Here is a 15,505-nt window from a genome sequence, read left to right as displayed (position 1 = left end):
ATCGGTTATTCGCTGGGTAGATCTTGGGTATTTATACAGGATCAAGGAACCCAAATAGTAACTTCTGGCTAGCCATTTTGGGGAGGTCCTGGGTTGTTGCAAATGGTATCAGAGCGGACCTGGCCCATAACCTATGTGGACTAGGGGACACTGCAGCACGGATCCATTGGGGCTAACCATGAGCCGATCGTGGTGTTTGTGATTAGATTTGAATGGATTTAAACCCTTAGCCTGACGAGGACGTCAGGACTTGAATGGGGGGAGTATGTGAGGACCCGTGCGGGCGTGTGTTTAGTCCCACATCGGTTATTCGCTGGGTAGATCTTGGGTATTTATACAGGATCAAGGAACCCAAATAGTAACTTTCGGCTAGCCATTTTGGATTAGGTTCTGGATTGTTACAAATGGTATCAGAGCGGACGTGGCCCATAACCTATGTAGACTAGGGGACACTGCAGCACGGATCCATTGGGGCTAACCATGAGCCGATCGTGGTGTTTGTGATTAGATTTGAATGGATTTGAACCTTTAGCCTAACGAGGACGTCAGGGCTTGAACGGGGGGAGTATGTGAGCACCCGTGCGGGCGTATGTTTAGTCCCACATCGGTTATTCGCTGGGTAGATCTTGGGTGTTTATACAGGATCAAGGAACCCAAATAGTAACTTCCGGCTAGCCATTTTGGGTGAGGTCCTGGGTTGTTACATCGAGGCTTGCAAAAGAAGGTTGTATTGCACAATTTTATCTACTATGAATGCATTTATATGTGGATTTTTTTTATTTGTTTTATTGTTACTATATCTGTGAAGATGATTCCTTCAAGTAGGACCGTTATATACGTGCATGCTATGTTTACCCTATTGAAGATATTTATATTTGATCTGTATATCTGAAAATGAGCTGGTTATGATTTTATATGTTATGTTTGTGTATAGGGATATATTTGTTTGTGAGGATATGTTTGTGTGTGGGGACTCGCCACAAGAATTGTTGCCAATTTAGTTTAAGAAATGACAGATAAGTAAAGCCACTTTTAGCATAAAAAACAACTTCTAAGCTACTCTTGTCCATTCTCTATCTATCCTCTATGTGTCATAATTAACCTGAGTTCTAGATCCAGTAAAGTCACTTTCATCAAGTCCTTCATGAAATTATGAAATTACCTTATCTGCTACAATGATTATCTGCTAATCTGCTACACTAGTTTGTGCAATGCACAAGTTAAAACATCAATATTGACTTAAAAATTGAGCGCCGAAAAATTGGAAGTGTATACATAAGCTTCTAAGCTCCTCTTGCCTATCCTTTGTCCATCTCTTGGTGTGTATATAAGGTGGGTAGCTACTGCTCATGCTATTGGTAAATAGGAACAAGGCTTTCCCCTAACCTCACCACATTAACCTCTAGGAATATATCCATTTGCATTTTTATCTTACCCATTCCATCTTATTTAGTTGTGATTAGACAACAATGGAGACCTAGTAAGCATAAGCATGAGGTAACAAAATGGATGCCAAAGACCCAAAGTCCAACAAACTTTTTTGTAACAAAAAAATGTTCCACTGTTTTTTTTTTTTGTTGAACACATTGTTTATATCTTTTTAAAATTGGTCTATTTTTTATGTTAAACATTTTTCACCATTTGTTATGTGATTACACTATTTATGTGTTTTATGTATGGCAGATGATCCTGACCATTTTATAGTAGTTTTACACCATAATGGTCATTGTTTTTAAGTGCCAAATAAATCAGATGTTAATGGAAAGGTTGACTGATGTGACTATTGTAATGTAGACGCAATATCTACGTTTGAAATTGATGACATGTTAGAGAAATTAAGATACAGTGGATTTATGAATTATGAGTTATTACTGGAGGGATCCAACAAAGACTTTGGATGATGGGTTAAGACCTCTGACGTGCGATTAATATGTGATAGAAATGGTAAAGCAGATCCCTATAAATAAGGAGATTGAAATATACATGGAGCACGTATCTAGAGATATTGCGATGAAGAATGTGTATGAGATTCCAATTGATGTCAGACATGGGTTGTGGAGATGAGGACCATGAGCCTGAAGATGATGGAGTGCAAAAGGAGTCATGCATTAATGGAGTGTAAAATGATTCAGGCATTGACGATGGAGTGCACAAAGATTCAAGCATTAATGATGGAGTGCAAAAGGACTTAGGTACTGAAGATGCTTACTCTGATTTTGATGATAGTGACTATGGCTTCAGAGATAATGATTTGGAATTTGAAGGAAATGTGGACCCAAGAATTGAGAGAGATAAGGGGAAGCAAAGGGAGAAAGCCAAGAAGCCTTGCCTATTTGGACTTCAAAGCAATGTAGTTTATGATGGGAATGACTCTTCCTATGAGGATTTAGATAACTTATATAGTATTTGTTATTTAAGTGATGATGATGGCACTTGTGGACAGATTTACCCAGATTTTAGAGAGACTAATATGAGTGATACCAATTATGTGGTTGGGATGAAGGTCAACAATACAGATCAGATCAAGGCAGCCATTAATGAATATGGTTTGATGTTTAAATGACAGGAGAAGAGTTTATGCAAAGTGCAAAGGCTGACTATGGTCAAATTTTTGGATGAAGGTCAACAATACAGATCAGATCAAGGCAGCCATTAATGAATATGGTTTGATGTTTAAATGACAGGAGAAGAGTTTATGCAAAGTGCGAAGGCTGCCTATGGTCAATTTTGTAAGCAATATTTTGTGTTATGGGAATAAGTCCTAGTTAATAGCAGTCTAATTACCCCCAATGCATTGTAAGCAAATGCCTATAGAGAGAATTCATTAACAAATTCCAAAAGTTTCCAGCCTGCCAAAACCAACAAATGTAGCAATGTGGGATAATATATGAAGTTGAGGGTGGTTTTTTTCTTGATTTTGGGATATACAATTTTGTGTTATGGGAATAAGTCCTAGTTAGTAGCAGTCTAATTAGGTGTTTTTTTGTTGATATAGGCAAATCTTATTTGTTGATGGCTTTTTTTATATAAATTTGGTATTAAACGGTAAAGATTGAACCGTTTTTTATATACCATTATCTTCTTATAGAAATGAATGAGACAGTTTTTAGCAGTAGTTGTGCTTTAGTTATTAATTTAAAAATATTTGTTAACTCATATAAATATATTTCATAATTCGAAATAGCTAATATTGACCATATTTATGTAAGTGGGCCATAAATAACCAACAAATGGATTGAAAAAAAATATATTATTACTTAAATTGTTTATTCAAGAGTATTGTTAAAAAATTAACAATATTTCTTCATAAGATTACCTCTAATTAAATATAGTAATATTTTTTTAATGCTATTTTCCAAATTAATTTTATTTTCTACCAACCAGATGTGGTAAAATTTATTTTCCGCCGCAATTACTTTTTAGATAAATAATTTTTAGGAATCATCAGATTACCTCATAATCTGATGTACCCCAACCAAATGAGCCCTAAGAGAAAATTTTTTCTGATGCACCATTATGCATCTAAGATTATAATTATCTAACTCGTTTGTATTAGCAATTTCTATCTTTAGGCCGCATACCTTAGCACCGTAAATGTTAGCAATCAAAAGATGCTAGGCAGTCGCATGGAGGCCTATAATCACCATCCTGCTTTAACTTTATAGCGTCACAATACATGTGCATAATTCGCATGACTCTCCCAACTTGGTGCCTCTCTAATGCAAGCCGGTGGCCCTTGCCTGAAAAACTTCAGTTACCTCCCTAATATAAGTCACGTAAGATAGTCCATATTCTGGTCCCCGCATCCCTTCCGCCGCGGACTCAGTAGATTAACATTTTGAGGGTTAATGATAGACCATTAAAACATAAAGAAGCGGTCGTGTCCCTATCAGGCTTGGATCTAGCGGTATATTGCGAATCCCATGGAAAAATCCAAGTGATTTGCTGGAATCCACCGGCCGGCGGTCCAAGAAGACTTTTCTTTTTGGATTAAAAAATGATCAATAGTAATGCATGTGGGAGAATGAAGTGACTTGATGAATGCATTGAATCTATGTATCCAAGGAGGAAGAGTCGTTTTGTGCGTGGAGTCCACGAAAGCGACGGATCAAATTAGCAAGATCCCGTGTTGAAAAATATTTTTGGAATTTCAAACCATCAGAATAAAGTATGGATGAATTACTTATTTAGCTTTGCCACCGATTGAGAGAAGTACCAACCGTAGTCCTTGTCGATTCTATTCAAACGTATGTGAGACTGGTAGATGGATTCTAAGTTTGAAGCTGAGTTCGGAATTGGGATTGGTCATTGTGATGGTACGTATCAAAGAGATCGCAATGATAGTTTAAGTAACGCGGCATTACCCTATAGCAGCCCTCTACGAAATTGTTATTGGCTGTTGTAAAAGTTATAGCAAACATTATATATCTCTTCTTCTTTTTTTATTGTTGTAATATTAAAATACTATCAAAATAATGATTGTTTTAATAATATTATCATAAGGAAGTAATGAACAATAATAGAGCATTATATTTCTTTTTTACTTTTAATTAGATAATAATATGCGTATGTATGTATGTAAGTATGTTTGTGTGTATATATATAAACCATACAATGTCTTCGAAAAAAAGAAAATATTTTAAAATATAAAATGAATAATTTTTTATTCAGAAAAATACAAGTAAAAAATAATGAGTGTTATAGCGGTTTGTTATAATAAAAAATAATGATCATTATTTTTTTATATTATTTAACCGAATAATATAATGAGAGGTGGACAAAATTTTTATAAAAGTCTCTATGACCATTATAAATACTGTTATTTAAAAAACTATGGAGTGCAACTGGAGGAAAGAAAAGAAATGGGCAGAACTTCCAATTTTATTTTATTTTTTTTGGAAGGAAAGGGAGGTCTATGCCACCTACTTTATTAAAGATGTTTTCAAAAAAAGTGGCCGAAAATGACTTCCAATCTTATAATTAGGTATATTAACCAAATTCCATGTTTTGATAGGTCCGGTCCAAGTTGATAACCAAAGATACCTTGATCTCAAACCTGTAGCCAAGTTAAATCTTGATTTTGACTTAGTTCTCAACTTTGATTTTTCAACGCATTTCTATCTTACTTTTCAAATAATCTGGGCTAGCTTCAGTTTTTAAGTGCCATTATAATATGAAGCAAAATAATAATTTAACATCTAGCATGATTGTTTGTCTTCTACCTTTACAAGGACCTCTCCCTGAATGCTTCCTATTTATGAGATGAGAAAAGATTTCTTGCATGTGCCGCCAAAAGGTCACTATATGTGAGATTGTGAAATTCTTGCTCCTTAATGAAGAAAATGTAGGGTATTGTCTCCTTGCAAGATATTTTTCAAACCTCATGTTTTTTATCTTAGTAACTTCATCTTTTGGATTTGGTAAAAAAGAAACTCAATCCTCTGTCCTAGATTTCGTGCTTCATCTGATGCTTCATAAGTTTTAGATTTAAAAGAGATTAAAATTATATGAATTGTTGGGATTAGAATAAGAATAACCAGTTTTTTTCACTAATGGACCGAGTTGAAGTACCCAAAACAATATAAAATCACAACATTAGGTCCTGATATGGCATTATCGATAAGGTCATTAGTCATAAGTACAGCACAATAACTATTTCAGGTCCAGCTTTTGCTTGATTTTTTTCAATATTCAATCTTTGGACTGCTTATGTAGCATCAAATGGAAATTTTATAGGTGCTATATCTACTCCTAAAACAGTCAAAAACCATCTAAAAATCATGTGAATTGGGACTTCTTGTGATCATACCCCTCCGTTTATCAAGTTTCTGGTTTGGTTTTTGGATGGTGCATTTATAATAAATTTGGACTTGGATAACTGCAGTAACAATTTTCCTCTTTTTTTTCTTCAAAACCTTATAAACTAAAAGAGAATCAAGATGAAACTTGTCACCAATAAGTAGGATCAAGTTCCTACTAAGATGGTCGTCTTGTGATCCATATTTAGTTCTACCGAGCTGCGAAGATTGAAGGATTAACTGTGCACTTTTGTAGAGATCGAATCATCAACGGTCTTTTTTTGAAGGATTAATCATGAACGATCTTGGGCTACCAAAAATAAGATCTTTTGACTTGATTGCTTATACATGTGCCATGTGACCAAAGGTTGATGGATCATCGTTGCATCAACCAGTGCTTTCAGGTTCACAATTTTTAATGTTCCATGGCTGGCGTGAGCTCGTTTACAAGGTGGTCCCGTTACCTGCCAGGCGGGAGCTTGGCCCGCCGGCCAGGAACCTCGCCGGGGAAGATGAGACGGCCATTGGTGTTGTTCCTATTCGGCATGCGACAACTTGGCTCCGGTCACGGGACTTTTTCGATGGAGTTCTGGAAGAAAGCATATGATTCTGGAGGTGGGTGGCATCTGCTGGTAGAAAGCCTCTTTTGATGACTTCTCGGACCCCCTCAAAAGGCCTCATCACATGCTCGGACCAGCGTCTCGGAGGATATCACGGAGTGAGATCTGGGTGGGAAGATAATTAATCATCACGGAGCTAAAGTTGGTTAAATATTTGGCTGAGTTGAGTGCCGCCTGGTTAGGTGCATAGTTGCAATTTATACTCTCCTTTGGATTCAGGGAGACTCTTCTAACACTCATCTTTTGATATCTAAAGCATATTGATGACGAGACATTCTTATCCAACGACGTTAAGAGTAACAGGAGATAGACCTAGTCGGAAAATATTTTTTGAGTACTTCAATTCTGTATGAGTACCCAATTTTTTTTGGGTCAAATAATCGATGTAGAACTAAATACACACCCGCACGGAGCCTTATAGCTACCGAGTTGCCATAAAATTGGTTATGAGCTCTGATGTTTAGAGTCACAAAATGATGTCCGATAGAGCAAAATGACATGCTAAACAGGTTCTTTCATGTCGTAGAGAGAAAAGACAGAGACCCCATCCATATATAGGTTTATAAGTAGTAGACAATAACGATGATGTACATAGCCGGAGCTGCGATGCTCCTCACCAACCTAAATAACAGTGACCTTAGTCCAATTCGCATCCGTTGGAGAGAGGGGATACAGAAGAAAACGAACAATGAGGGAAAGCAATTTAAAGAGGCAAAGCCGAGTCAAACAGGACAGACACTCTAGAGAGCTGACACGGTCAGTTCATGTATAGAAGCTTGGGGGCTTGTAGGCGATGAAGCTGATGCACTGAACTTGACGAACGTTGTCGAATCCAATGATCCGGATGAATGCGTCCGGGTATTCCTTCTTGCATTCCTCGAGCTCCTTCGCGACCTGGGTGGCGTCGTTGCAGCCGAACATGGGCAATTTCCACATGGTCCAGTAGCGCCCGTCGTAGTATCCAGGGGATCGGTGGTTCTCACGGTACACGAAGCCAACCTACGCCATACACAGATCCATTCACTCAGATGTTTGAATTCACAACGGAGGCATTTGATGTGGTGTTCTCAAAATTATCTCACAATCTTTAAGACTCCGCTTCGAAATCAGTCTCAAGCTTGATTTATGCTTTTGGACCAACATTTAGGCTCGAATCAAGTCCTTTTACCTGATGGATCAGGGTGGGTCATTAATGGTCAGGATGGGCCCATGGGCTGGGCCGCAATTTCACATCTATTTTGGTCCATCCAGGTTTCAATTATGCAGAATCCATGCTGGATTCGGTCCAGACAGGCCATGCCATCAATAGAATTAGGGCCCCAGGTTGGGTCTAGGACAAAGGTGGCTAATATGTTCTTTCCTGTTACCATTACGAAGATTGGTTCTTTCTTGACCTGGAAGAAGGACTCAAGAGGTACCTTCAGCCAAATTGGATACTTACTTTGCAGAACTCCAAGCAAGGGACCCAACGACTGCGGAGAAGGTACTCAATTTGCTTGAGCAAAGCCTCGATGGGGAGAGGCGGAAGGTAAGAGAGGGTCTCGAACTTCTTCACACCCTCAATCGGCCAGACCTATATATGAAGTAAAACGCATGCATGGTTAGTTATTGCAGAAGAACGAGAGAAGAAACATAAGCTAATGATTCTGTCCTATGCTTAATTTCATCATCTTTTTTTCTCTTCTCTTCAATACCTTCATGCACTGAACCTTGCCTCCGTTGCTTGGAAGCTTTGAGAAGCCGTTGCTTGCCCTCCTGGTGGCTGGGAAGGCAGAAGTCGACTTGAGCCCGGTGAAGGGTGCAACCATGCTTGCTTGGGCTGGGTTCGCCCGGGACGCAGTAGCGGCAGAAGAGACCATCATGGAGGAAGCCATTTCCTGATCTCTTTTCTCCTAACTTCCCTCCCACCCTAACAAAAAGACCTTGCAGCTGGATGGAGGCCTTAACACCCCAACACCGTTCCTTTATATAACCTGAGATCCCTCCTGCCATTGATATTTTTCATCCAACGGCGATCTCCATATGAGGTGGATGGCGTGGATTTTCTTGGCCATTGGATCTAGAGGGGTGACATTGCACTTCGACCACCACACATGAAGGGTGGGAATGGATCACATCCTTATCAAATTGGGCGCCTCTATTGACGTGCCACGTGTCAAGGGCTGGCTCATCTTATCCCCTGCACGTGAACGAGTGATGGCCCTGAGCCCTGTTGTCTCCTACGCCTTGGCTACTTAAATAGACAACCTACAGCTGGACTACGGTTATCACAGTTGCAACACGGTTTTTTAAACTACCGGAACTTATGGTACCGCTCCGATGAAAAAACCGATACCATGCCCGTTTTGAAAGAATTAGAGCTCATGTTACAAAAAATTAGAGCTCCGTTTGGTGGGAATAGGAGAAGCAAGGAGCCCACTTAGAATTCATTGAAAACGAAAAATGCTATAAAATTGGAAGAATATTAAAATACTAGCTCATCTCTAATATCTAATAGGGTATTTAACCTTTTCTTTTCTTTTCTTTTATTTTCCTTTTTGTAAAGAGAAGAAGAATAGATCCAGTACCTTTTAACTAGACCATTTTTGCGTATAGATATCAAATTGCGATCTCTTGACTTCATTGGGACCACTTGATGGATGATCAAGAACAAATTTCCATTCCTAGCTAGATTAGATTCTATTGTATAGTATTTATTGGGATGATCATAGTATATAATAAACCCTTGTAATTGTTTTCGTTCTGGTACTGGAGAGTTTGCTTTTTTCAGGAAATTAAATTGAAGTTGCTTTTTTTTTTTCTTCTTTGGTTTGATAAAAGATGTCGCTTTACTTGCCTTTAATTCTTTTTTCGAGCCAAGATATTACTTGAAGCTTGGCTTCTCAAAGTGCGACAAAAGGTAAGCTTAAATTTGGTAAATATCTCCTGCTACTTTGTATTTACCATGAAGAGAGAGGATTTTGGCTGTTGGAAGGAGTTAGCTGCGTGATCCAGATTGCTTGGTCCTTCGACATCTACATGTGAATGTCGCACCAAATGCTTGGCTATTTAAGCTGTGGTGTATAAAAATCCCTACAATAAGAATCTTCTTTGCTGGCCAATGAAGGGCATCGAACATAACTTCTTGTCGCAATGCTCAGGGCAATCCGTCTTAGACCAGCGATATTTTGCGGTGGTGATGGAGCGAATATTCTTGGCCATCCATCCATCCAATCCAAGGATTAGGCCATCCAAGACTTCAGTTAATAATGGCTGGAAGTCGAGCGGATCAAAATTCTTATAGGTCACGTCGTATGCTCCTCCTCGGATCCTAATGTCCAAGAGCCTCAATTTTGTGGTCCAATTTGTGGGCGAAAAAAAAAAAATCGCAGCCAAGTGATTGACCAAAGTCCTTCATTCACTCTTGTTTCTAGACATGATATGGGCCAATGAATTGGTGAGGTTAGATGGAGGACACCTTCCTGCGTGAAGCAACCTAGGCTTGATGGGTTCATTTGGAGAGGTATACTGGCACAGCTAGTAAAGAATCATGAAAGCCAAATCTTAATTTCAGAGTTTCTTATATCACATCGGCTTCTTCCCTTCTCCGTTTAGGCCTAGGATTGGAATTCTTGAATGGTTGTTCACTGTTGCCTCTGTTTCGAGCTTCATGTGGTTGTCTAGCTAGAAAATGTGCATAAAAATAGGAGGGTTTGATATAACGTAGATTCAATCACAAAATATTACGACCTCAAAGATGAAATGAGCATGATCAGGTCCCAAAAAACAGCGAATCTGTAAGTATAAATACTAGCAGCATCTCTAAAAGCATCAAAGGAGAGCACTCTCCCACAAATTTTGCCCTTCATGGAGCACAGTAATCAGCGGAGAAGCTCATGCCGTGGTCCCCACAGTAAGAAGTGGGCGAAGTATCGAGGGAGTCGAGACAACTGCAGTTGCAGGTAGACTAGAGACCCTGGCTCTACCTCCTTTCATGAACCTTTTTGTAACTCAAATGAACAAAAGATCACAGTAGCCATGTTTAACATGGTTCATTTTAAGACTTGTTTGGTTTCTAGAAAAAAAAAATTCTTATTAGAATATTCTTTCTAAGAATCCGATTCCTAAGAATATGATATCCGAGAAAATGATTTTCGCATATTTGGTTAACCATGAAAAAGTGTTCATTCTAGAGTAGCTTATGTTTGGTTAAACATCTACTTTTCTAGAAAAATTAATAAATTATCTATTATATTTTATTCATAAATTTTGATGGCTTAAAGATAGTTTTGGATTAAAAAAACATCACAATTCTCAGTTGGTAGAAAAATAGTTTTTTCATATCCTCCATGATTTTCTTTTTATGTAGAAATGTTACTTTTCCACCTCTCTTTTTTAAAAACTCCAACGAAACAAATACTTTTTCATTTATCTGCTTTGAAAGCTCAAATCAAACAAGAGGCCTTTCTTCGTTTCCGGTTGATTACATTTTCCTTGCTTCTTTTTGTGTCAACCAAACGAGTCCTAAAGGTGTTTTTCCATTGCGTTTTGGATCCTCCCCAGTCTGTTGTTGGACTCGATGTGGCTAGCCTGCTGATCATCGCTGTATGACATGGTGGCCAAGATTGGATGTAGCTTATGTGCTCCATGGATATCATACCATGTGGGTGTATCATACAAGTGAGTCTTTCCGGTTTAAATATATCATAATTAAAACATTGATAGATCCGGAATGTTATTTAAAAGTATATCTAATGGCGATGAAGAGGACACTGTTGGAGCAATGTCTCCGCAGCTGCGACAATTGTCTACTGGAACTTCGCACCTCGTCCTTTATTTGATTGCTATTTTATGTTTAGCCTTACATTTACTCCTTATATGTATCTGTCCTGTGCATGGGCATACTAGTTTCTGTACATAGTTGTTCCTACTTTGTACACTTGTATGAACAGGATCAGAGATTACGTATCAAAGAGAATCAAAGTCAAGGACTGCCTATAAAACTTTCAATCGATAGGATTAAACAAAAGAAGACAGTTAAACCGAGGGACATACATCAATTACACTTCATCAAATTTTCAGCTCCTTTTTCCTTTCTTTTTTCTTAATTTTCATTTAGGAAAAGTATGCAAGCTCATTGAATCGTTCCATGGATGCCATTCTTTCACAGGCCACGGCCTGTACCAGATGGCCGTATAGCTGAATAAGTGAATACCATCCCGCTTTCAGTTGTTCGGTCACCACATACCTCAAAGAAACATGACATCTGGGCCAGCTAATGATCTTTAGTTTGGAGTTAACAACTCCTCTACAACCCTGGAAATGGCAACATCAAGTTCAAGCAATTCCAGCCATGACAATTTATTAAAAGGGAGACAACAAATAAGAAGAGCTATGGTTGAGATGGATCTTTTATAGCAAATTATTTGTTCGTGGGGAGGAAATAATAACAATGCTAACCATGTTTTTATATATATAAAAAAAAATCAAGAGCTAAAGTGCAAGAGCTAGGAATATGAAAATGCTTCATGTATTGTTTTGTAACCATTGTAGTCACATAATCATGCTATTAGCCTTAATGAATGAAATTAGTTATCCTATCATTGTTATGGCTCTACTTGTCAATGTGTGACTCTTGAAATTGATGGGGCTAATTTTTGATCTCTCCCTTAAATTGTAGAGGGGACACCTGATGGCTCAAGAGATAGCTTGTTTTTTTTAATTTTTTGGTAAGTCGAACAATTTACATAGAACTCCTATGAATACATCTAATAGAAGTAGAAAGCAAAATATCCTAAAGAGAAATGGGCATACTCGCACGATTGGTCCACAACATCTCACTAGAATGCGCAGCCAAAAGATGCAATCCAATCTGCCGCTCTATTAGCCTCGTGGTAGACATGAGTAGCTCGAAAGGAGGTGCACCCTAGCACACTGCAACATATCCTAGAATAGAGGCAAACGATCCCTATTCTCAGCCTACTCCAGGACTCAACCAATCAAAGTAGCTGAGTCATCTTTTAGGTGTATGGAGTCTGCCCGCAAGTGAAGCCTCGCATAGATGGTGCTCGCTCAGGCTGCCCTCAGTTCAGCACTAGGAATAGTGACATCATGAATCTGACTCCCACGAACAATAATAAAGCGAGAGTCCGAGCCTTTGATAATAAAGTCAAGGCCTTCTCTATCATTATCGAAGTTTACCTTGAAAAAACTTGAGGATAGAGGCTCCTAGGAGATAAAAAGAATCCCAAACACTGTGCAAGCTAAAGTGGAGTCCCGAGTTTTCCTAACTATCATAGGCTCTCTAACAGAGGGTGAGTGAATGACTTCAGTAGTCTAAATGAAATCTCTCTCCAATGTAACTCTCGGTGGCTGAATACAATTCTCAAAGATTCAGCCATTCTTGGCAAACGAGATGTGGTATGCCAAATACACAATCCTGATGCCCTAGCCTCTAGTGTAGGGCCTGCTTCTGCACCCCTTCAGCTAAGAAAGGGTGGACTCAATTGGTGTCTCAAATTGAAGGAAGACCAAAGGGGTTTGGATGAGTCCTCATGCCTAAAGTGTCGTTGGGCACCGAAACAAGACGTTAGCCATGGACTCCATAACTAGGCAAACATTACAGTTCGAGGGAATTCTCATCCCTCAACCACTCAAGAGTACTCCTCTGGATGGAAGGCGACCCCATGCCACTTTTCAAATGAACAATACCACCCTCGGGTGAACCCCCGGCTTCCAAATCCAAGCACAGTATCGAACCTAGGGATTGGTAGATAGATAATCTTTTTCACAAGTCTTACTCCAAAGAGACGAGTGATAAGGTTGGTGTCCCATCTCCTCTATCCAGGAACAAACAATTCACAGATGCGCATATTCGGGCTCATCTCAGCATTAACCATGGTGGGCTACTACAGAAGAGATAAATTTGAAATCCAGGCATCTGCAATCACATTCACCGCATGTCCATTACCAATGGACCATCTCATATTCGCCACAACTGCAGGGGCCCGAAAATAAATTTCTCTCCATATGAATGAGCTATTCCAGCCAGCTCGAATACTAAGGTCTCGTTTGGGGGAGCTGTTGGTAATAGAGCTTTTAAAAGTAGAACTTTTGGAAGTAGAGCATTTATAAAAAGTTGTTTGCTGTTTGGTAATTACATTTCTAAAATCCTGTGGAACTTTAACATGTATTTGGTAAACAAACTGAGAAATTACTTTTGATATGACAAAATGACAATAAAAGACATTACATAGTATTATCCAACAGAGCATAATAAAATATAATATATATTAATACATAAATATATAACATAGTATAATATTAATGTAATGTAATATAATATTGTATATAATAGCATAATAAATTATTTAACATAATATATCAATGTATTATGATTTAATATAATATAATATTATATTTATAGCATAATACAATAATAAAGATATAAAATATTATAATTATTAGCATAAATTAATCTTTCATTCTTTCGATAACTGTGGTATAATATAACATAATATCAAATTATTTAATATAACATATTAATGTATTATGATATAATATAATATAATATAATATAATATTTATAGAATAATACAATAATAAAGATATAAAGGGACATTTTGTGTAATTATTATATTTTATTATGAGTATTTTGGTTTAAAAAACTTTATAACTCAAAATAGCTTTCCAACAATTTCTAAAAGTGCTTTTTCCGAGAAGCTCCAAAATGAAGCTTTTTCTAAAAAGCTATTTTAGCTTTTTGAAAAAGCTAAAACAACTTTTCAAAAATTTTACCAAATATTTCTATTTTATCTAAAAGCACTTCTGGAGGTCCAGAAAGTACTTTTTGGCTCTCCAAAAACTCTTACAAATGGGGCCTAATAGATGATATCTATGGCTATATTTGGCCCATCAAAAAGGGATTTATGCCACACTGTAAAGTTAAATGTAATAGCTAGAATCAAGTAAAAATTGGGAGAAGTTGCTTTCTAGAAACTTTTATAACTAATAATTCTCGAAGGGTTATTTGATTATTTATGAGGTTTTCTTTTAAACAAACGATTATAAGACATGATTTCTACAAAACGTATTTTGCAAAACATAATGGAGAAACTACCTTCAATAAAACTTATTTTTGAGATTTGATGACTTACCAATTTTGACAAAGTGGATTTTACTATAAAAAGCATGCAATCATATTTATAAATTTTGTTTATTTTAAAATTTGTAATTTTTCAGTAAAATTTGTCAATCAAAGAGTCTTTTGAACAAGTGCATGAAAGATTGTAACTTATGCTACAATTAGCATTGTTGCAAATATCCTTGGCTCCTCAATCTGGTTGTTAGATCTCCATCATACGTATGTATTAGAAGTGTCTCCTATTGAAAAATAAAAACGAAGACCCATCTCAGACTGCATTAGAGCCGCATGTCGGCATGTGTACCTCTCACCTGATCAAGGAAGGGACGCACGCAAAGAAGGGACATTTGTCCGGTATAAGACGCGTGCATCCATGAGGCATAGCACCTGCACAAGATGAGTCATGTTAGTGGAATCAACTTTTGCGTGTCTCCTTAAGCCCTCGTCGAGTTGATAGGCCACGGAGGTCATGAACTAATTCATTGTACAGATGTTTGATTGCGTGACAGAATCCCCTTTATCAAAAAGTACAGGTAGTATCTTTCGCACAAGAGAATACAATCCGAACCCTCCATCAAACCTACTCAGTTGTCGCATTGGCTGAGTTACCACCCTTTCACGGCCATAATAACGTTTTTTTCCACGGGCGATGTCGAGAGAATCACGAAACTAAGTTTCAGCCCGAGTCTGTACGTCCGAGCGAACTGGTGCAGCACGTGAGAGCCAAGATACTTTTTGTTATCCTTTTCTTTTGAAAGGAAAGAGAGAGGAGACCAACATTATAATTATCTAGTCATAGGTACGTAAGGATGTTTCATCTAAAAAAAAAAAAATCTTTTTTTAAATTTATTCATGAATGAAACATCATCCATTTTAATAAATTTTTAATATAACAATAATGATATGTAAATTTGATTTTAGTTTCCTTTTTACAACTAAATACTATATTCAATGAGATCTCTCTA

General features: G+C 37.6%; 1 protein-coding gene and 1 long non-coding RNA gene across 2 annotated transcripts; one reads left to right on the top strand and one right to left on the bottom strand.

Moving 5' to 3' along the window:
- Positions 1–6,917: 6,917 nt before the first annotated feature.
- On the bottom strand, positions 6,918–8,511 carry LOC103712908 (ribulose bisphosphate carboxylase small chain, chloroplastic-like). Its single transcript, XM_008799616.4, has 3 exons — positions 8,113–8,511; positions 7,860–7,991; positions 6,918–7,417 (listed from the first exon to the last, which is right to left on the bottom strand). The coding sequence occupies exons 1-3, from the start codon at positions 8,290–8,292 to the stop codon at positions 7,181–7,183; spliced, it is 549 nt and encodes a 182-aa protein (XP_008797838.1). The 5' UTR covers positions 8,293–8,511; the 3' UTR covers positions 6,918–7,180.
- A 1,140-nt stretch (positions 8,512–9,651) lies between these two features.
- LOC113463084 lies at positions 9,652–12,000 on the top strand. Its single transcript, XR_003386770.2, has 2 exons — positions 9,652–10,359; positions 10,961–12,000. It is a non-coding gene; the product is annotated as an uncharacterized LOC113463084 (long non-coding RNA).
- The last annotated feature ends 3,505 nt before the right edge of the window (positions 12,001–15,505 follow it).

The sequence above is a fragment of the Phoenix dactylifera genome, chromosome 8, assembly GCF_009389715.1.
Source record: "Phoenix dactylifera cultivar Barhee BC4 chromosome 8, palm_55x_up_171113_PBpolish2nd_filt_p, whole genome shotgun sequence".
Classification (NCBI taxonomy): Eukaryota; Viridiplantae; Streptophyta; class Magnoliopsida; order Arecales; family Arecaceae; genus Phoenix; species Phoenix dactylifera.
This window is presented reverse-complemented; position numbering and strand designations above follow the sequence as displayed.

Bases quoted from the DNA above. Each gene is read 5' to 3' on its own strand.
- LOC103712908 (XM_008799616.4), bottom strand. From the start codon at position 8,292: ATGGCTTCCTCCATGATGGTCTCTTCTGCCGCTACTGCGTCCCGGGCG. The intron at 7,992-8,112 runs GTATTGAAGAGA...CTTCATATATAG, and splicing joins GCAAGGTTCAGTGCATGAAG to GTCTGGCCGATTGAGGGTGT. The intron at 7,418-7,859 runs GTAAGTATCCAA...TGTATGGCGTAG, and splicing joins CTTGCTTGGAGTTCTGCAAA to GTTGGCTTCGTGTACCGTGA.